This window comes from Ceratotherium simum, chromosome 33, assembly GCF_057802395.1.
Source record: "Ceratotherium simum simum isolate JZ-2026a chromosome 33, ASM5780239v1, whole genome shotgun sequence".
NCBI classification, from domain to species: Eukaryota; Metazoa; Chordata; class Mammalia; order Perissodactyla; family Rhinocerotidae; genus Ceratotherium; species Ceratotherium simum.
Genome location: NC_141932.1, coordinates 13,533,524 through 13,555,344, shown reverse-complemented (window position 1 = coordinate 13,555,344; position 21,821 = coordinate 13,533,524). Strand labels below are relative to the sequence as shown.

The window sequence follows — 21,821 nt, the reverse complement described above, 5'->3', positions numbered from 1 at the left end:
TATCTTACTGATGTTTTAATTAGGTCAAACAGGTTTCAAATGAAACAAAATAGATTATATTGTGAAATTATAAATAATGGAGCCTGTGGAAGAATATAATAATTGACAGTTCAATATGAGGAGATGGTGTTGAAATGTTCAAGTCTTCTGTATTTCAGGCCAAGATGAATCACTTCCAGAGACTGGATCCCAGGAATTCTTCAGAACCTAGAGTATAGAATTAGATTATAAAGAAAGTGGAATTCAAATTGCTAATTAAAATGGAAAAGATAAAGAAGAGAGTGCCACTATGAAAGGGCTAGCAAATTAATCCTAAAAGAAATAAATGGAATTGATATAAGTAAAGCATAAGTTAATAGATAACTCTCACATGAAAAAAGAAAACAAACAAAATCAAAAGTCAGTTCCTTGAGGGGCTGGCCCAGCGGTGTAGTGGTTAAGTTCACATGCTCCACTTCGGTGGCTTAGGGTTCGCAGGTTCAGTTCCCAGGTGCAGACCTATGCACTGCTTGTTAAGCCATGCTGTGGCAGGCATCCCACATGTAAAGTAGAGGAAGATGGGCACAGATGTTCCTCAGCAAAAAGAGGAGGATTGGCAACATATGGTAGCTCATGTCTAATATTCCTCACAAAAAAAGAAAAGTAAGTTCCTTGAAAGAATGATAAAATTAGCAACCTATGTGAGACCGTAAGTCTCCTTCAAAGGAAGGCACAAATAATATCAGGACTGAAAATGTTAAAGAGATAGCAGTGGAGAAGCTGCAAATATTAGAAAATAACATGATGCTATGATTAACTATGCCAATAAATATGGAATTTTAGGAGATATAGAAGCAAATTTCTAGGTGACTGGACTTAAAAAAGATAGTAGAATACAGAAAGTCCTAAATGTGCAAGGCTCCTCATGAAGAAATTGAACAGTGTACAAAAAGTCATTCCATAAGAAATCTCAAAAAATGCTTCAACAGTGAAGTAAGCCAAATTTACTAAGTGCTAAGGATAGAAAAAGGGAGAACATTCCACTACTCACATTATGAGGTTAGCATAACCTTGGTGGCAAAATGTAGCAAAAGTAGTATGGAAAGGAAATTTAAAAATATTTTATGAACCAGAGAAAAAGCAACTTATTCAAAATAATTATAAAATTGTGCCCACAATATAGATGTAAAAAGAATCAAGCATTTGACCAAAGAATTATCCAGAACATGAGAAGTAATTTAACTATTGGAAAATTACCTGTATGATGATCCACACTAGTGGACTAAAGGAGCAAAAAGATATGATCACTTCGAGATATGCATAAGATCATGTGATAAAATTCAACATTTATTTATGATAAAAATGTTTAATGTGGCAAAAGAAAGGGATAACCTACCCTGAAAAAACGTGTACTTTGTCAACAGTATCATATAAAAGTTGCATATTGAAACATTTTCCTTTGAGACTGGCTATGAGATAAACGTCTGCTATCACCAGTCATGTTTTTTTACTTCCTGGGCTTTATAGTAAAGAAAGAAAGTAAAATTTATAATAATTGGTGATAAATAAATGGCAAGCAATAGGATATATTGGAGCACATGAGGAAGCCATTGGGGTAAAACTACTTCGGCCTGAGTTTGTTTTTCTAATGGGGCCTGTTGCCTTTAAACATGTATTGTGTATCTGCTTTACCATGTCTCAAAGAGAAGAGTAAATGCCCTTAAGATAAGGATGCAACTTCGCCCATATTGGCATTTCCTTAAGGATAAGCATTTCTCCCTAGGCTAGGATTTGATTGCTGCACTCATCCTGTGACCACCCAGCTCGAGACAACAGACCTGACAGCAGCCACACCCATCAAGACAGCAGACCTGCTCCCCACTGTGTCCATCAATAGCTATTCTGGCAGGGCAATCTGGCAGGGCGATCTTGTGGCTATTGTAAATGGGACATTGCAATCATATGTGATATATGCTCTTTGACAGTATATAACAGCTCTGTACACCTCAATTCTTTGGTGCCCTTCTTTCTTTAGGGAAGGAAGGCCCTGGGCCATGGTCCTCAAAAGTTGGCTTATAATAAACTCACCCCAATTTTGATTTATAGATTGATTATCGATTATTTACATTGACATTGGAAAGAAACAAGCTATCTTCTATCATTGACAGATCCTATAAATATTAAGAAGGGAAGAGATAGAATCATTGGCTAAAATTTGGGAATTTTTAAGAATGATTTTCACAGTTACTGAAAGCAAAGTCAGCATAAAAATCATTTGCATTTCTGTATGCCAGCATAAAAGTGGTTTTCAAATGCAGTTTAAAAAATGATGCCATTTAAATAGCATAAAAATATGGCAAACTTAGGAATTAATATATGATTTTTAAAAGGTGTAAAACCTCTAAGAGGAAGCAGTGTTATAAACTAGTCTAAATGTAATTAGGCCTTTCTAAATGAAAAGGAATGTATGATAATTTGATATAAAGGGTATTATCTATAAAAATAAAATGCTTGAAAAACAGAAGTGAGGATAACAGAGATTAAAAAAATAAGTAATAGAATGAAACTGACAGGAAAATTATATGAAATATAAATAAATGTCAATTAAGATATTGTAGGAGATCAAAATTGGCCACCCCAAAATATGTCTCTTTAGTTTGATTATTTTATCTGATGGACATTTGACCACCCCCAAACTGCCTAAAGAATTTAGCATAGAAGGCCTGTTTCAGGAAGGAGTTACTATTGTATGATGGCTGTAATATAATGTAAAATAGATGTTACAATAGGAAAGGCACAATCAAGCCCATCTTATCAAAAATTCTATCCCAGGCCACATTCTCCAGGTGGCCCTGTAAAGTGTTGTCAGACAAACATTTGCATTTCCATCTCCCTGTGAATTATATTCTTTCCCTCTGAAATCACCCATAGCTGCCTCCTCCCCCACCCTCAACATCCTCCTTTGTCTTTATCTAAATCTGTTTAAGGTGAAAACCTCCTCCATTTGTTGAGAAACTCAGTTTCCCTGGTTTCTCCCACGTATACCTGTTATTAAACTTTGCTTGATTTTCTCCTGCTAACCTGTCTTTTAATTATTTGGCCAGCCATAAGAACCTTGAGGGAAAGGGTGGAGGGGGATTCTCCCTCTTCCACAACAGTATAGAGTCTAAAAGAGACGTGAAGAAAGACAGAATTACCCAATATATGGATTATACAGAATTTTCCAATAGTTGTGAATAATAAAGTCAAAATACAATGAAGAAAATATTGATATGGTTTTCAAATGAAACAAAATTGGTTGAAGACAAAGAAACAGTATTGGAGAGCTGTAAGAGATACTAAACAATCCAAGAGATGAAAGAACCATGAAAGTAAGAGCAAATATATGGAGGAAAAGAGAAATCATGACATTAATATGAGAAAGAAGACAAAATATTCTTCTATCAAACAGAAAATTCGCAGAAGGTTAAATAAAAAAAATTGAAGTCTCACTAAGGAAGCTAGAATGGGGAATGGGAATATTGAAAAGGTCTTCATACTGTTACTGCCTAATGTGGAGCCTTCTGTTTGCCGCAAGATATGTCAATAGTCAAGAGGCAAAGTGGTAGGAGAAAAAGGACTTTTTTTTATTACAGCTTGCTAGCAAGAGGGAAGATGGCCAACTAATGTCTGAAAAAAAACATCTTAAGGGGCACAAAGTCTTACAGCAGTTATATACGCTGGTGGGTTATTGGAGAGGGGATTAGGAATGTTGACCTTCTGGTCAGACTGGGAGTTGCCACACCAGATCTTTCAGTTTTCATTGAGGATAGCTATTAGCATAGATTCCCAGTTGGGGGGTCATCACATTCCTAAGGAACTCAAAAGAGCAAAGTTATCTTCTTATCACAGCTGGGAGGTACATGCACAAGCCGGGGTCATAAAATCAACATAGCAGTTAGATCTCCTGGAGGGTGCATATCCTGCTGGGCTGGTTAGTCAGAGGTCATTCAAAGTTACAGTAGGGTTTCTTTTCTACAACATGGCTTCCCTCATGTCAACTTTGTCTTGACCCGGTATCAATACCTCCCTCTCAGTCTCAAGGCTGAATGTGGCAGAATCCTCCCTAAAGGCAGTTGGCTTCCCCACACAATTGAGACATCTTGGAAAGGCTGGATCTGACCCGTAAAGACTATATATCAGGGATCAGATAGCAGGACTTCTCCTCCCAATGGATCACCTTGTCATCTGCTGTCTCCATGACCTTGTTTCTTGAGGATCATTTTGATGTGCCCAGAGGAACAATAAATCACTCTCCCAGAGGCAGAATGATTCTCCTGGTAAATTTATTAGGTCTGTTGATCAGCAGTGCACACTCACCATCTGAGGATGTACATTTTCCCAAGTTGAACTACATAAAAGTGAAACTTTAGGATCTAGGAAAACGATCATAGTTAGTTTTCGCTCAACTGATGGAAATTCCCTCAGGACTTGATATAATCTGACATCAGAGCAGCTCCTCAGAGAACACGTTCATTTTTCCTCCTGTCCTATCTCCTGCTTTTACAGCCTGTTTCCATTCCTGAACATTCCATAAAGTGCAAGCATAAAGCAGTACAGTGAGTTTTATTGTAACCCAACCATTGCAGGTATCTCTCAGCATTCTAACATATGTGTTTTGCTGTGGACTCTTTCACTTTAAAATTACTTGCCACAGATAAAGATTTAAATGGCTCCAAAAGTTTTACTGTTAAATATTTCATTCATAATATATAACATAAGATGTAAAAACAATAAAAAGAACATATATTCACGTACAACACAACTCAATTAACAGAAAACTATCAATAATGCTGAACATCTGTTTGTGCTTCTATAAATTACCATACTCTTCTCTTTCCCCTCACTGTTAACCATTCTTTTCTCCAGGTTTATTGAGATATTTTAAATGAGAAATAAAATTCTAATATATTTAAAGTGTAAACACTATGATTTGATATACACATACATTGTGGAATGATAACAACAATCAGGTTAATTAACACATCTATCACCTCACATAGTTTCTTTTTTTTGGTAAGAAGTCTTAAGATCTACTCTCTCAGCAGATTTCAAGTATACAACACAAAATTATTAACTGTAGTCACCATGCTGTACATTAGATCCTCAGATCTAGGGTTAACCAATCTGGCGTGTTTTATTATCCCTTTGCTTTTCCTTATATATTTAAATCTTGTGTAGTTTTGTTAAAATAATGTTTGGGTTCAACTTCTATGGGTGGCATTAGCCTATATGTATTCTCATCAAGCTCTAATCAAGAGGATTATTTTTTATCCTCAAAGATGTATTTGTGGAATTACAGAAGCTTAAATTGGTAGCTGAAGTTAATTAATTTTCCCTGTTGGTTTGTATTTCAATTTATTACTATATCATTGTTTTTCATCCATTCTCAAGTTCATAAATATTGGGTTATTCTGACTTATTTCTATGGCCCAGAGTGCCACAATGAATGGCTCTCTATGTGGGTTCTAGAGCACAGTCGCTTGCATTTATTTCTAGAGTTTATAAAAAGATGAGAAAATCTGGCACTAAAGTGTGTGCATCTTTTCACTCACAGCTTCAAATTAGTTTCTGAAGTGAATATTTACATAACAAATAGTACTTAAATATTTATTGTGCTCCATATACTCTCCAATACTAGAATCTAGAGACTCTAATATTTGGCAATTTGATGAATGTAAAACAGTATCTACATACAGTTTTTATGTAAAGTCCCTGGTAACTAGAAGTTGAAATCTTTTTAATCAGTTCATTGTCCACTGTGGCTCATGTTCTGCAATATCTTACTCATAGCTTTTGCCCATTTTTTTTTTTTACTTTATTTTTTTTTTAATTTTATTTATTTATTTTTTTCCCCCAAAGCCCCAGTAGATAGTTGTATGTCATAGTTGCACATCCTTCTAGTTGCTGTATGTGGGACTTGGCCTCAGCATGGCGGGAGAAGCGCTGGGTCTGTGCGCGCCCGGGATCCGAACCCGGGCCGCCAGCATCAGAGCGCACGCACTTAACCTCTAAGTCACGGGGCCGGCCCCGCTTTTGCCCATTTTTAACCAAAGGTTTTGTATTTTTGTATTGATGTTCAATAGTTTCTTGTATATTATAAAAATAATCTGCTATTTATATTTTCTAGTTTGTGGCTTATTTTTTATCTGACTCCTATTCTTAATCTTAACACACTCAAGTTTATCCATCTGACTGTTAATAATTTGTGCTTTTGTCTTGTTTTTAAAAAATTAACATTTTTCCTATTTTGTTGGCTAAATTATGGTGTTCTACCTTCAAATTTAAAAGTTCGCTTCTACTTCAAGTTAGGATATAGAAAGTCACAAAATACCATTGCTCCCACCATAACAATAATGAAAAGGCAGACACTGTAGAATGAGGACTCATAATGTCATTTATGAACTGCTATGCTCAAACTCAACTAGTCTATACATAGAACTGGCCATATTTAGGATCCCAAGAACTTTGAGAACTGAGCTAACGGGGAGACCTCTGCCCAATCCTATCTACCTATACTTAGGATAGACTTGAATAGCACTGCAAAGGCTTTGAAAACTGACCTGATGTTGGAATGACAGTTCACAGAAGGTTAAAAAAAATCCACATTCTCCACTGCATATAAACAAGACCCAGAGTCTCATAACATAACATTCAAACATCCAGAATACAAAACAAATTTACTCAGAATATAAGGATGAGCCACAAAAGTCTACACTTGCATGGAAAATGACAATCAATAAATAGCAAATAATAAGAGGATACAGGTGTTGGGATTATCTAATAAAGACTTTAAAAGAAATACTATAAAAATGCTCTAACAAGCAGTTGCCCACACACTCGCACAATATGAAAATATGTGCAAAATAGAATATATGAAATAGAAAATATGAAAATAAAATATAAGCCAACTAATAGAAAATATAAAGAACAACCAAATGGAAGTTTCAGAACTGAAAAATATAAAAACCAAAATTTAAAATTCAATGACTAGACTGACTAGAAGAATACAGATGACAGATGAAAGACACAGTGAACTTGAAGATAGATCAATAGGAATTACCCAATCAGAACAAAAGAGAGAGGGAAAGATAGGGAAAAAATTAACTGAGTCTCAGAAACCTTCGGGACAATAGCAAAAATCTAACATTCATGCCATCAGAGTCCCAGGAGAGGACAAAGAAATACAGGGCTGAAAAAAGTTACAAAAATACCTGAAAATGTCCAAGTTTGCTGAAAGACATCAACCTACAAACTGAAGAAACAATGAATTTCAAACAGGATAATCCCCAAGAAATCCATACTCAGATATATCATAATCAAATAGCTGAAAACTAAGACAAAGAAAAAATCCTGAAAACAACCAGAGAAAAATGACGCATCACCCACAGGGAAACAATTTGAATGACTGCAGATTTCTCATTAAGAACCCTGGAATCCAGAAATGTGTGGCTGAAATAAAAGAACTGCCATTATATCCAGCAAAAATACCCTTCAAGAATGAAGACAAGATAAAGGCATCTTTGGAAGAAGGAAAACTAGGCAGATCCATAGTCAGGAGATCTGCTCTACAAAAATTGCTAAAGAAAGTTCTTTAGAGATAAGGCAAAAAAAAAATAGCAGAATGAAATCTGGACTATCAGGATCAAAGGAGGATCAAGAGAAATGGTAAATATCTGGGCAAATATAATAGATTATACTCTTCATGGGTTCTTGAAACATACTCAACAATTGAAAGTAAAAAACATAATTTGGATTTCAATATTTTTCTGATTGGGATTTTAAGATAGAAAGAGAGGTAGTATTGAAGATAAATGTATCCTAAAAGAGGAAGGGTACCATGGCCTAAATGGTGGTAAAGTTTCCACGTTAATTGGTACACTGTTGATACTAGTAAACAGTGATGAATTCAGTGTGTGTATTTTCATCTCAAGTACAATCACTAAAAAATATGCAAACACATATTGTCCAAAACGCAATAGATAACTTAAAGTGGAATACTAAAAACTCTTCAAATAACCCTTAAAATGTTTCCTTACCTTAAAAGGTAAGAAAGGAAAGACAAGAATGCAAAACAAAGGGAACAAACAGAAAATAAAAAATAAAGTGGCTTATCTAGGCTAAATCCTAACATATCAATAATTACATTAAATGTAAATGGCCAAATAGACCCATTAAAGGCAGAGATTCTCAAACTGGGTTTTAAAAAAAAGACCCAACCGACACAACTATACTCCGTCTTCTAGAAACACACTTCAAATGTAATGAAATAAGTAGGTTAAAAGTAAAAGGATAGAAATAGATGTGCCATGCAAACACTAATCAAAAGACAACTGGAATGGATATAAAATGACAGAGTCAAATGGTATAATCCAAATATTGGGTTCTGCTTATTTTTGTGAGGTACTCAGCTGGAAAGACCTCTCTCAGAATTAGCTGGATGTTCCTCATTTTCCTCTTCCTGGTCCACTAATCCACACTCCATCTATGTGTTCCATGGAGCTGTTCCATGAAAATTTGGCCTGCACATTCCTGTTAGCAGCTTATATATCAGTGGCAAAAAGGTTTCGGCTCATGTTTGTATTTTGTTTTTCCATTCCTGTGCTCTATTCCATCAAGTGTATTTACATCATTCTAGTAATAATAACATTAGATAAAATGTTCAAGGCACAGCACATTTCTAAAAACACCACCATGAATACTTGTGAATGTCTTGAATGTTCACAACAGAGAGTTTTTGTAAGCATTCCTGGCTTTAGTTGTGAGAAGGTGAGACTGCAAATGGAATGTTCACTGGAATTGCTTTCCACATGAATCAGGAGAATTTGCCTCCCTGGGCCTTGTCAATCATAAACACACTTGCCTTTGCCTTCCTCCACCCTTGGTCTCCAAGAAGTGTGCCAGTGGATGAAATAGTGATTTTTGTAGCCGGGCTTGGAAAATATGTAGTAGAAATATTACTACTCTCTTCAGATATTCTTGAGGTTAAGATATTAGGATACAGTACAGAGGTATCTGCTGAGTTACATATTAGTCCTCAATACAGCCTGTGTGATGGATAGATGTTACCCAGATGTCTTGGATACTGAACCCAATGATCACATTTCCATTTATCCATTTCCAGTGGAGAACACTGGATTCCCTCTTCCTGAGTATCTATCTGAGTCACTGTTACATGTACTGCTGTCTGAGGTAGGACACCAGGTAAGGGTCTCTTTCAGCAAGGCTTCTGAAGAGCAGCTCCAGGGCCTGGTCCCTTTTATTCCTCACCAGCCTCAGCAGGGTCTCATTCTTCCTCTGCCGTGTCTGCTCCTGCTCCACCAGCTCCTTCTCATTCTCAGTGAGGACCTCACTGTCCTGAAGATCATCCAGCACCCCATTCAGGTCCCCCATTCTGGCTTGGAGCTGTCGGAGATGCTGCCTCACAAAGGCTGCACCTGGATGGAACGAAGAGTTGCAGACTTAGGGAGGAACAGCTCACTTACAGGATTCAGAACCTATGCTCACCTAAAAGTCATAATTCTGTGTGGAGATATTTACCATTCTCTTTCACATGTTGCCTAAATCTTACACACACACACACATTCCCAGGGTAAGTGATCAATTTTCAGTGGTCCATGAATTTATGTACAGACAATGAATGCATCTTCTTCAATCCCATCCCTTCCCCCTCCAAGCTTTGAGAGCCTTGCCTTTGCTACTTTCTGTTTTTCGTTGGAACCCTACACGGGGCTCTATCTTGCTACACATTCATATATCCATCAACAATTGAACAAAAATCTGCAAGTTCATAAATTGTCAGTAGCCACACATGATGCTAGAGATATGCAGATGGATTAGGCTGGTTCCCTGCCCTCAAGCCTTTTCTGATAAGCTGTGTAGAAAGAGATATAACTGGATAAGTACAACACAAAGGAAATAGAAGCACTGGGGGAAACACAATGTATTTTTCCATCATGCAGACTCAGGGTTCATGTTGGTGCCCATAATCAGTGTCTGTGTGACGTTGGCCAAGTTACATCACTTTCTTGTACCTCAGTTTCCTCCCTAAAAGAATGCTTACATTTTATGTACAGTTTATGCCCCTCAACTTTTTTTCTTAACACAATGGCACAGATAATTAATGTCCGGTCATCTGGGGCTACAACCAAACAGGTTAATTTAATGATGCAATTTCTGTGAGATCTTGGTATTTATGTCAAAATGTTTATGTGGAATTTTACATTCAATGACTCCTAAATTTAGGTGAAGTTGCAGCCACAGGAAGATTCTTATCTTATTCTATTCCTGCTGCCTGAATTGCTTTTCACCTCTCCCATTTGTTTAGCAACTTCCCATCAATCTTCAGCACTGAGCATAAACTTCACTCTTTTACTTTCTCTGGGATGCACTCCGTGACTTTTTCACTCCTTCAAAGTTACATCAGAGCCCCCTGTTACATCCTCTCTTAAATCCCTCCAATTTTCCTTTGGAACACATATCACAACTGTATTTTGATAATCACTGTGAAATTAGTTTCATTGTTGTCACATGTTAGAATATAAACCCCATGAGTGCAGGGTCTGTGTCTGTCTTGTGCTACCTGCATCTACAGAGATGCTCCATACATGATTGCTATTTCGTGAACATTTCCATGTTCACTCTGACGTTCCTTCATGATTCTCTGGTGAAGCCCAGCCAAAGTTTATTGACAAGACTAAATAGACATGGTGGATATGTAGCATAAATATAGATACCCAGAATATTTAGCATACTACAGATGTTTGATAAGTTGCATTTATCATCATCATCGTCATTTTTATTACTATAATGCCATAAAGGAGAAATGTAACCATAGCTTTACGGTCACAAAGGAGGGGATGACTAACTTTAGAGCAAAGGCTTCACAGAAGAGCTAGTATCAGAGGAGGATTTGAGGAGGAGGATTTTGGTATTAAATACAGGATGACACCAGGCAAAAAGGAAAAGAGAGAGAAAGAGATGTTGTGATTTACAGTGCATGGCAGCCAGAATGAAGATTTGACTCAAGCTGTGGACTGGGATCAGCTTCTAAAGGGTGTTGTAGACTAGGCTGATGAGATTCAGTTTTATCCTTCAGACAACAGGTAATAGGTAATTCTTGCTCAAGAGCCTTGTATAATAGGAAGTATAGAGACCTTTTGTTGTGCTGCACAGTCACCCCCTACAGGGAAGTTTTTTCAATTTCCTTCATGAAATCATCTTTACCTGATTCTTAACCAAGATCCATAGTTTAATTTGAACCCAACCACAACTCCAGACGTGGAGCATTATATTTTTAGCGAGGTTGCCTCTCTGGACTTCCTGACAACACCAGCTGGCCAGGAAATATGTTTGTTACCATTTCCAGCCAATGTGACACCCTGAGGAACCTTCTCTTCATTGGAAGGGATCAGAAGATGCTTTCTTCTCCTGGATGGTCTCTTTTGAGATGTGAGGCTTGTCACTTTTACTGCATGGAGCCTGACAATTGAAGCCAATGATATGGAAGGCAAGGTGGAGACATGGAGTGATATTGCTTCATTGTGACGTCATTTGCACCAATGGATCAGCCTTCCTGGAAGTCAGTGCCACCTGTCGCCCTTGCATTCATGTGAGCCAGGATACTCCCTTTATACTTGTGGTCCATTTAAGTCGGGCTTTCTGTCATTTGCCACACAAGCGTTTACACAGATACACAGGACATTACAGATTGCTGCCTTGGATGACTTTTAAATTAATATGGAGATGAGGGCATTAGGAGATAAGGATGTACTTACTAGATGACGGAACTTAGGTTCTCTGGATCTTGACTGCTTATTTTAAATAATTTCTTTCTCTGTTACATGCCAACTCCAATTTCTTAATTTTTACAACAGCCTCATAACCTGGATCCCCACTTCCTGTCCACTCCTCACCCACAATCAATCATCCACACTGTTCGGAAGAATCCACGCACTGTTATCCATCATTTAATAATTCCCCTTTGCTTTCAGCCTGAAGTCCAAAATATTCCAAATGTCATTCTTAGACTTTCGACTTCTGCTTCTTGCCTGCCTCTCTGGTCTCATGTTTGCTTCATCCCATTTCCAGCCATATGGAAATATTTTAATTTATAGTTTCTCAGGTGCAAAATATTTTCCCCAAGAAAATGTGGTTGCGTATTCACAGTCTGCATATTACACTCGAACATGCTCACTGAGGTAAATCATACTCATTGTTTGTATTTATCTCTGACATCGGTCCGTCTTTGTAACTGACAAGGACGGAAGGAATGAACCCTCACTGAGCGACGTCAAACCACTCAAAGATCTCCTGAAATCAGACACATCCCTCTGGTTTATGGTGTAAATATTTCACTGACCTGAGAAACTGGAAGGGGCTTATGCAGCACCAAACTGGAGATGCACTAGAAAAGAGGGAAAAATTGGGGAATGAGATGAGATCAATCATCTACTCTTATTTAGTTTTTCTAATCTTTGATGCAACCCACTGAAATAGTTTAATTCCATTTTCTGAAATAAGGGTCCCGTTTTGAACATTAATATACTAATGGAACCCAAGTAAGTAGAAAGTCACTCACTGCCCATTAAGAAAATGATCAGAGGAAGGATCAAATTTTTCCAATATTCTTCCTATTTCTATTTGCAAGCCAATACGTTCGGAAGTGTGAAAGCTACAACAAAATTATATCATACCGTCCCACATAAATTATCATCTAGGCCAATGTGTGTTAGACTTGAAATACCAACATTGAGTGAGTAGATTTAAACATATATTTTTTAAATATTATAATACCAGGATTGTGATAATGCAGAACTTTGGACACACATAAGTTGATGGAAGATTTGCCAATTGGAGCAACCATTTTGGAAAACATTAAACAATGCTTACCAATAAGCTTTCAACATGGTCTTACATTTTTTCTAAAATCCCTGATGTTGTTTAACGTTCTGATCAATTTTGTGGCCTCCTCCTTTGGCAGCTGCTCAGTCTCCACGTATGCCAACAATTATAAAATTGCACAGAAGGTGGAATTAAATAGACTTTACGCTCCTTCTGACTCATAATTAGTGCTTCCTGCTCATTACCTCCTAGGTAGGAGACATTTCCATTCTTAGCACCAATGGCCATTGTCACTCCCAGGCTCACTTACATATATATATATTATTTTTTGTGAGGAAGATCAGCCCTGTGCTAACATCTGCCAAGCCTCCTCTTTTTTGGCTGAGGAAGACTGGCCCTGGGCTAACATCCGTGCCCATCGTCCTCCACTTTATATGGGACGCCGCCACAGCATGGCTTGCCAAGCAGTGCATCAGTGCGCATCTGGGATCCGAACCGGCGAACTCCGGGTCACCACAGCGGAGCGCGCGCACTTAACCGCTTGCGCCACTGGGCTGACCCCTCACGTTGACTATAAATGGACTGATTTATATTCCCCTCTGGGATGGGACCATAAATAGATTTTCCCATTTAACACATTTTACTACAACCAAGGGTAGAGGTGCACGTTTTCCTCCCCCAAATTTTAGCCTCACTCTTCTACCTACCTGGCTGGCTACACCAAAGTCTTCCAGACCAAAGTCTTTTTTTTTTTTTTTTTTTTTGCTAATTTCAAGTTGGATTGGTTCCTTCATCTTCCCAGCATAGACCTTAGAGAAGGGCTGGATTTCTCCTGGGCTTCTGTAGGACAATTTCAACTCCTAGAAGAAACATACCACATGACTTGAAGCAGTGGAGGGTAGAAAGGCTGGGTTACCTATAGTGAACTGGCCAATGGACTTAACCCCTGTTTTTTATATAATCTCATAGTTGGTTGAGAGGAAAACAGAGGGAGAGAGACCAACATCCTTTTAAGTTTACAATTTTAGGAAATATTGTTATTCCATGGAAGGAAGTGTAGCCTAGCTCTCAGCGGCATGTGGTTCAGAGAAAAATTGTCTGAGCTACTGACCCTCCACTTGTCTTCCATTTGTTACAAAAGTACAAAACATTGGAAACCTGTAGAGTTAGATTCAAATTCTACTGACCTTGGGTATTATTTCCAGGTGAGCAGAACCAGACACAATATAACAGGAACCAAAGTTCAGGGGTTCCACTGGGGGCGAGGTCTGCAGACGCACACCATGGAACTTAGCTTCCTCATCATCTATCGCCTGAGGAAGAAGAGGAAGAAACAAATTAGAAAGCAAAAAAAAGTAAATAAGAGAAGTAGTGGCATAAAAATTTATCAATATATTGTATTAAGTAGTATGTATGACATGATTCTATTGATACAAAGATTTTTATACAGATAGAAACATATGAATATGTCTCTATGCATGAAGAGATGTATTAATGAAATTTTACTGGTGATTATCTCAGAGCCAAGGGATTTCTTTTTATTACAAATCTCTGTATAGTTTCATTTTCTTTGTATAATGTGGCAGGGATTGGCCGGGTGCTCCTGCAACCTGGAGACAAAGAGACTTCCTTATTGTGCCTCAGCAGGGGACCCTCTGTGTCTGCAGCTGCATCTATGATGGAGAAAGGTAGAGATTTTACTTCTCTCCACTGCAGGGCTGCTGTCACGTGAGGTGCTATACCTCCTGAGCACCAGCAAACAATACAGAAGTGATGTGGCCTCTGAGAAGTCCAGAAGCCTCAGAACGATCTGAGCAGCCACCAAAGACACTCAATAACACTCAAACAATGAAATAATAATAACATCTGAGAAGTCTCAGATACAGCTCAAAAGAGACTTTATGGAATGAACGAGCAAGAATTTCTGTTAAAAACAATTACAGTACATGGTGTTATTTGTCCAGTTAGTAAATACTCTGGGAGGTAGTGACTGAGAGGGGGCAGGGAGGGGCAAGAGGGGACTTCAGAGAAACTGATGATGTTCTAATTCTTGATCTAGGTGCTGGATACATGATGTGTCCACTGTGAAAATTATGGAGCAACGAATTATCTGCATATTTTATTAAGTTTAAAAAATCAGTAGATACATTTGAAGGAAAGGATGGCCAATACTGAAACCTGATTTAGGACTAGAAGATCAAGTGAAAGAAAAATTTCAAATTGTATTGATCACAGAGATGACACCATGATGGGCAGGAGGCAGAGAAGGGAGGTGGAGAGCTATACATACAAGGAGTCACTCCCTATATATCCACTAATAAAGAGTAACAACTACAGAGCGATGAAAAGAAACTGACGGAGGAAAGACAATAAAGTGTCATGCCATCTCTGATGAAGAATTGTTTTAAATGAAGAGATACACTTAATTGAAATTATAATAATAAGAGGCTGGAACTAAAATAATCAAAGACCTCAGTATAACTTTGATGGGTTATCACTATGAGAAGACGTCAGTATAACTTTGATGGGCTATCATTAAGAGCAGATTTCTGCAGATATTCAGAGACATGCCACTATACTTAGTTGGTCTTATGGATTGAAACTCGAAGCAGTCCCTTAATCTTCTTTATTTTTTATACCACTTATCATTTGCACATATATTTTTCCTATAGCACAAACATTCCATACGATAGCTTTGGTTATCCTGTTTTTGTTTGTTTTGTTCACTGATGTATCCCCAGTCCCTAAAATAGTGCCTGGAATACGCAAGGCACAGAATAAATATTTGTTGAATGGGTAAATGAATTTCCCTGGAGCCACGCTATTGAATAGAAATATAAAGCGAGCCCCAAATGTAATTTCAAATTTTCTAACAGCTGCATTTTTAAGAAAATTAAAAGAAGCAGGTGAAATTACTTTTAGTAATATGTTTATGATATAATTCTTTTAACCCAACATATTATCATTTAAACATGTAATCAACATAAGAATTTATATTAATTTATATTGTCTTCAAAATCTGTGTTTTTTTTAAATTTACAGTACATCTCAATTCAAGTAGTCAATACCCACATGTAGCCAATGGCTACCACATTGGACTACATCGCTCTTGAAGTAAGCAGGGAAAGTCCTCAGGGAAACAATAGACATTTTGAGTTTAAATTGCGGTTTCAAGTGAAGAAAAGGTTTCTACTCTCTCCTTCTCCTACAAACAGAGGAAGAGAGACCACCTTTCATTCATTCTGTCAAAAAAATTTCATGAGTGCCTACAAAAGGCCTTACACTGTGCTTTTAACTAATTTATTATTAAGTAGAAATGGTCTCTCCCATTTACAGAGTTTACAATCTACAGAGAATCTCTTTATTGTCCTCAATAAAGAGATATATGAGTACGTTGGCAGGAAGGAAGAGAGTGCAGCGATCAAAAATAACAGGAGGGCTGGACCAAACTGGAGAGTCTGGAAATAAACTTTCTAAAGCAGAGACATTAAGGCAAACACTAGAAAGATGGGAAGAAGCCAGTCTTGCAGAGGAAACAAAATAGGCAAGGGCCCAGCAGCAAGAGTTCTTGGAGTATCCGGGGTAGTACAATGCAGGTCATTGGCGCTGGAACATAATGTGTGAGAAGAGAGTGGCGGGAGATGGACAAGAGAGGCCATTCAGGCCCAAGTAATGCCGTAGCCAGAGTAAATTATCTGGTTCATGGTCTAAGGGTAATAAAGATTCACGGAAGAGTCTTGGTCAAGGAGGGATATGGTATTATTTATGCTTGTAAAAGATCTCCCTGTTGCTAGATAAAAAATAGATGAAAAACAATGGAACCAGTGAGATAAGTCCGGAGGGTTTAGTCATATTTCTAGCAAAAGACGGTAGTAGTGGATCGAACTAAAGCTGGCAATGACGATGAAGGGAAATGAGACTGATTCAAGTTATATTATCTTTGCTTTGAAAGTAAAGATACATGTACCCATATATCTCTTTATTTATTTATCATCTGTTTCTCTGTAGATGGTAACTCCATAAATATTTCCTGAAACACAATGAAAGTAAAGTTGATTGGTATTAATGATACATTGGATGTGGAAAAGAAAGGAAATGGAGGAATCAAGGATGATATTCTAGATTTTGGTTTGAATGACTTAACGGAACTTGGTTTTCTATCCTCAGTGGGGAAGAGAGTTGAAATGACAGTTTTAGGGAAGAAAGTGAAATTAATATATACGGTTAGATACACTGATTAAGCAGTCAAATGGGAATGCTAAGTCAGGCAGTTACAATTCAGAGCTCGGAAGAGAGACCAGGACTGGAGATACAGATTTAGGAATCCCTCTCTTACATGGAATTCAATTTTGGGACTGAAAGAATTCACTAAGACCATCAGTGAGTACGGAAAGGAGAAAGGAGAGTCCAATATTCAGCCCTGGGAACTCGAGATTCAGAGGGAGTTTCAGATCAAGATCCCGCAGAGGCAGTTTGAAGAAAGGCGAGAACAGTAACTGAGAAATTGGGAAAATACAGTGTTAAAGAATTCAAGAGGACTGTTTCCAAGGAAGGGAGTGATCAACGATATAACATGCTGCTGAGACTTCAGGTAAGAATTATTCAATGTGGAAGTCACTGGTGACTTTAAACAGAGCCATTTTAAGGAATGGTGGTGAAGTAATCCAGTTAGAGGGATTTGAGGACAGAGTGAAAACTGAGTATTATCAAGACTATGGATCCACAGAGCTGTTGATCCATTTGCTAAGAAGCATAAGAGAAAAATAGAAACTATGTTTGGAGAAGGAAGAATGGTCCAGAAAGGCATTTCCAATATGGTAGCTATGCTAGATTTTGGTTTGCTGATGGGAATGATGCACTAAGGTAGGAGAGACCGACGGAGGAGGTGAGGGAAGATGCCTCAATGTGTGGTGTCCTATGTACGACAGGAAGGAAAGGGATCCAGGACATGTTTTAAGTCATGGCCTCGCTCAAGCAGAGGGCGGCTTCGTCGGTTGTAGCAGAACGGGAAAAGTGAAGATGGTGCAGAATTAGACTTACAAAGTTGATGGTGGAAACATGAGGTCATTTCCATCTCGTTGTTTCTATTGTATCAGTAAGGTATGAGGGAAGTTATCATACGAGATTTGGGGTCAAGGAAGGAAGAAGAAATAGCAAGATGAGGCCGGGAACTGGGGTGTGTCCAAAATGAAAAGTCCCACAAGAATTTGTTTTTGTTGTTGTTGTTTTCTTCTTTTCCTGTGTAAGCTAGGAATGGTCATCTTTAGCATCCTGATTTAACCATTTCCTCTTGTATTTTAAATACCCACAGTTACTCACAACCCCAAATACTGCCAGGCACCCACCTGCCTGTTGTTATTGGGATGTAGGAGCATTAAATAACAGGGCAGTCAAATCAGATGTAATCATCCCCCTGTCTCCTCTCCACCGAGGCTGGAGGGACAGATGTGGTACTTTATCCAGGATCACAGAAGCTGTGGATTTGCAGGGACCAGCGCATCTGCTTTATCACTAACCCAGGACAGGGTGGGGGGCAATGAGCCTTTTGCAAATGCATTAGAGGGAGACGCCACTGAATAGGAGGAGGATGACTCCAGAGGGGCAAGTGTGGGTTTAATTCAGAAATCACCAATTTAAAATTCTGCAGTGGAATCTCTGCATCTTACTCCTGCCAATCCTCCAAAAGTCTCCTCTCTCTTTTTCCTTTTCCTTGAGAGCCAGAAGAGGGAAGCTCCATTTGTAGTAGAACTGAATTTCTATTGCAGATCATTGCATATAGCTCAAGGGTCAGCACCCACGGATTGACCTCATGAAGGGTGATCCATACGTCTATACATGAAAACCATGCTTGGTCTTTTCTGCCTAATAAGGAGATGGAAGGTCCGAAGTGACAAGCTGGAAAGGTAACTCGCATCTTCTCATGGCCTCCAAAATCTCTCAGCTTTACCTTCCTTAGCACGGAATCACTGGGAATAAGGTACACGTGGAATTTAATATCTTCAGGGTGGAGGTGACAATAGATCAGTGCCGTGGAAGTGATGGGGACTGAGAGACGGGTCCCCCTGGCAATACTCAGCAGGATTCCCATCAGAGAGAAGCTGGGGTTTTCCAGGACGGCATAGAAGGCTCCACCCAGGCTGGTCGCTCCAGGATCATCCCTTCCTCCTTAAAATGGGCAACTTGGAACCAGGAGACATCGACTTCATCTGGGTAGGAGAAGCACAGTGGCAGTAAGGCAGAATGTTCCCTGACCTCCCCACAGTGGCCTCTCTCCCCTCATTACCTTGGAGGGAGATGACGTGGGGGAGGTGGAGTTCAGCAACGGCCTCCCCAGGCTCCATGGAGATGTCAAACAAGGGGCCCACCACCATCCACTGGTCATGGTGCTGCAGGTCCAGGTCCAGATGCTGACCCCAAGAATTGAACGCAATCTCCACAGTCACTGCCGCCCTTACCAGGAAGCCAAGGTGTGTGGCTGGCCACAGATAGCAGCCGGCCGTGGGGAGGTGTATCCTGAAAGGAGCCAGAGTAGAAGTCATGCTGGGAGAACACTAGGGCTTTGATTTGAAGAACAGTTGTGGAGAAGGATGCAGTTTCTGGGGTGAGGCAATGTTCAAGACCCATCTGCGACTTTTACTATATTAAAAAACTCTGAGGGGTTAATTAGGCTCTCTGGCCCCCCTTTCTCAGTATTCTATATTTGTTGAAATTAAAGTACCAATTTAGTTCATGAAATAAACACAACATTGGTAAAATTTCAGGTATCTTAAAGGACGAATCATGTACTGTATCATGTACACATGTATAGGATCATGTAGTACAGACTTCCTTTAGAGCAGAGTTGTATTTAAATAATCAGCATCTTTGTTCTTACCTGTATCTGTTTGTGCTTTGATCGACCAACTCAGCATCCACAATTCCTCCAGGTCCCAGAAACTGATTACTGTTACAAGCTAGTTTAACCCCAGAAGAGAGTGTGGCAGCCAAGGGGGGCACTACTTGCTTGTCTGATGAGCAACTAACTCCTGAAAAGAAAATACCACCCAAGTCAGATGCAGCTTGTTGGAAAAGCATGGTCAGAAGGAGTCTTGGGTGTTGGATTATACACAGGCTGTCGGCAATATGGATATTGGAGAGAAGGGTACGTGGCTAGAACATAGGGCTCTGTTCTTTGAATCCAGACAAGGAAGGGCACAAGAGTGTTCTTTGTCACTAGTAAAATTGTACCCCCAAATTTAAGAGGGAAGCCAGGCTGGACAGTTTTGTTGGTGGGCTGCATTTGTCTCGGGCAGAAACCAAGGCAGTTAAATTTCTACGTGGTCCCAAATAGTAGATAATACCTTCTGCTGGTGAGGAAAGTCAAGTCCAGAAAAGGAACAAGCGCAAAAGCTGAAGAGACAGAGGAACACGTGTTTGTCCTCACATCCGCCACCACCCCGAGGCATCACAGACCATCCCCTGGTTCTTTGAGCATTCCTGACCCAGTGGGGAGAGCCTTAGCAGCAGCATGCAGGCACTGCTGGACTCCGTGCCCACTGCTCAGGCTCTGAGATGAGAAGTGGTCCTACGACCTGGAAGACTTATCACCTCCAAGTTTGTTTTATTTGTCTTTAAAATAGAGTCAACACAATCCACTCATAGAGTTTCTGTGGATAATAAAAAGAGATTATGTGTAACATCCCTAATAGAGTGTTTGGAATATGGAATCGATTCCAGAAGTAATGGCTAAGATCACAAGTACTTCATATCCCCTTTAAGTTGCGGAGTGCACCATATTAGAGATGAGAAAAATTACTTTTGATCTTTGCTGCCATAAGACCTCACAACTGTGTTCTCCACATAAAACCACAGGACACTTCCATCAACCCACTGACACACCCATGGCCCCTGCTCTATATTAGCCAATTACCTGATTCTTCTCTCCGTGTAGAGTCCTCTTCTGCTATGCTGCTGACTGGGGTCCTTTTGTGTCAAAAATAAGGAAAATAGCAAGAAGCAGTTAAAGAATGAAGATGTGAGGGCCGGCCCCGTGGCTTGGTGGTTGGGTGCGTGCGCTCTGCTGCTGGCGGCCCGGGTTCGGATCCCGGCTGCGCACCAACGCACCGCTTCTCTGGTCATGCTGGGGCCGTGTCCCACGTACAGCAGCTGGAAGAGTGTGCAGCTATGACATACAACTATCTGCTGGGGCTTTGGGGGGAAAAAATAAATAAATAAAATCTTTAAAAAAAAAAAAAAAAAAAAAAAAAAAAAGAATGAAGATGTGATTAAAACCTAGAGCTGTATCATCCAAACGGTAGTCACTAACCAAAAGAGGCTACTTAAATTTAACGTAATTTGATTTAATTAAGAATTCAGCTCCTTGGTTGAAATTTCTGTTGAACAGTACTGCTCTAGACTATCGAGAGATGACTTGGATAAAGTGTAGGATAGTAGAACCAAGGAGCTCTCTAGAACCCAGTGTGTCTTGACTACTCTCCCTCTTCTTTTATTATTTATTGTCAGTGCCGTTGAGTCCATTCTGACTCCTAGTGACCCCGTGTACAGCAGAGCAGAGCCCTGCCTGTTCTTTTTGCACCATCCTCTCACCTTCCAATGCTATATCAGACCATGCTCCACTGCTATTCATAGGGTTTTCATGGCCAATATTTTTGGGAAGTGCATGGCCAGGTCCTTCTTCCTAGTCTGTCTTAGTCTGGAAGCTCCACTAAAACCTGTCCACCATAGGCGACCCTGCTGGTATTGGAAATACCGGTGGCGTAGCTTTCAGCATCACAGCAATATGCAGCCACCACAGTATGACAACCAACAGAAAGGTGGCGTGGTCCCCTGACTGGGAAACAAGCCTGGCGTGGCAGTGAGGGCGTGGAATCTTAACCACTAGACCACCAGGGCTGGCTCCTCCAATTTACCAGTGTCCAAAATGGCCATAGCTACTTTCTTTTGCTTAAATTGCCCTGATT

General features: G+C 39.4%; 1 protein-coding gene across 1 annotated transcript; it reads right to left on the bottom strand.

Moving 5' to 3' along the window:
• Window positions 1–8,758: 8,758 nt before the first annotated feature.
• LOC147912830 (caspase recruitment domain-containing protein 8-like) lies at window positions 8,759–20,445 on the bottom strand. The gene is given in 8 exon segments (XM_087421435.1): window positions 8,759–9,455; window positions 12,380–12,413; window positions 13,569–13,721; window positions 14,049–14,174; window positions 18,809–18,984; window positions 18,987–19,067; window positions 19,145–19,374; window positions 19,736–20,445. Coding segments are annotated over 8 exon segments (1,266 nt in total). The 5' UTR covers window positions 19,936–20,445; the 3' UTR covers window positions 8,759–9,189.
• Between the last annotated feature and the right edge of the window lie 1,376 nt (window positions 20,446–21,821).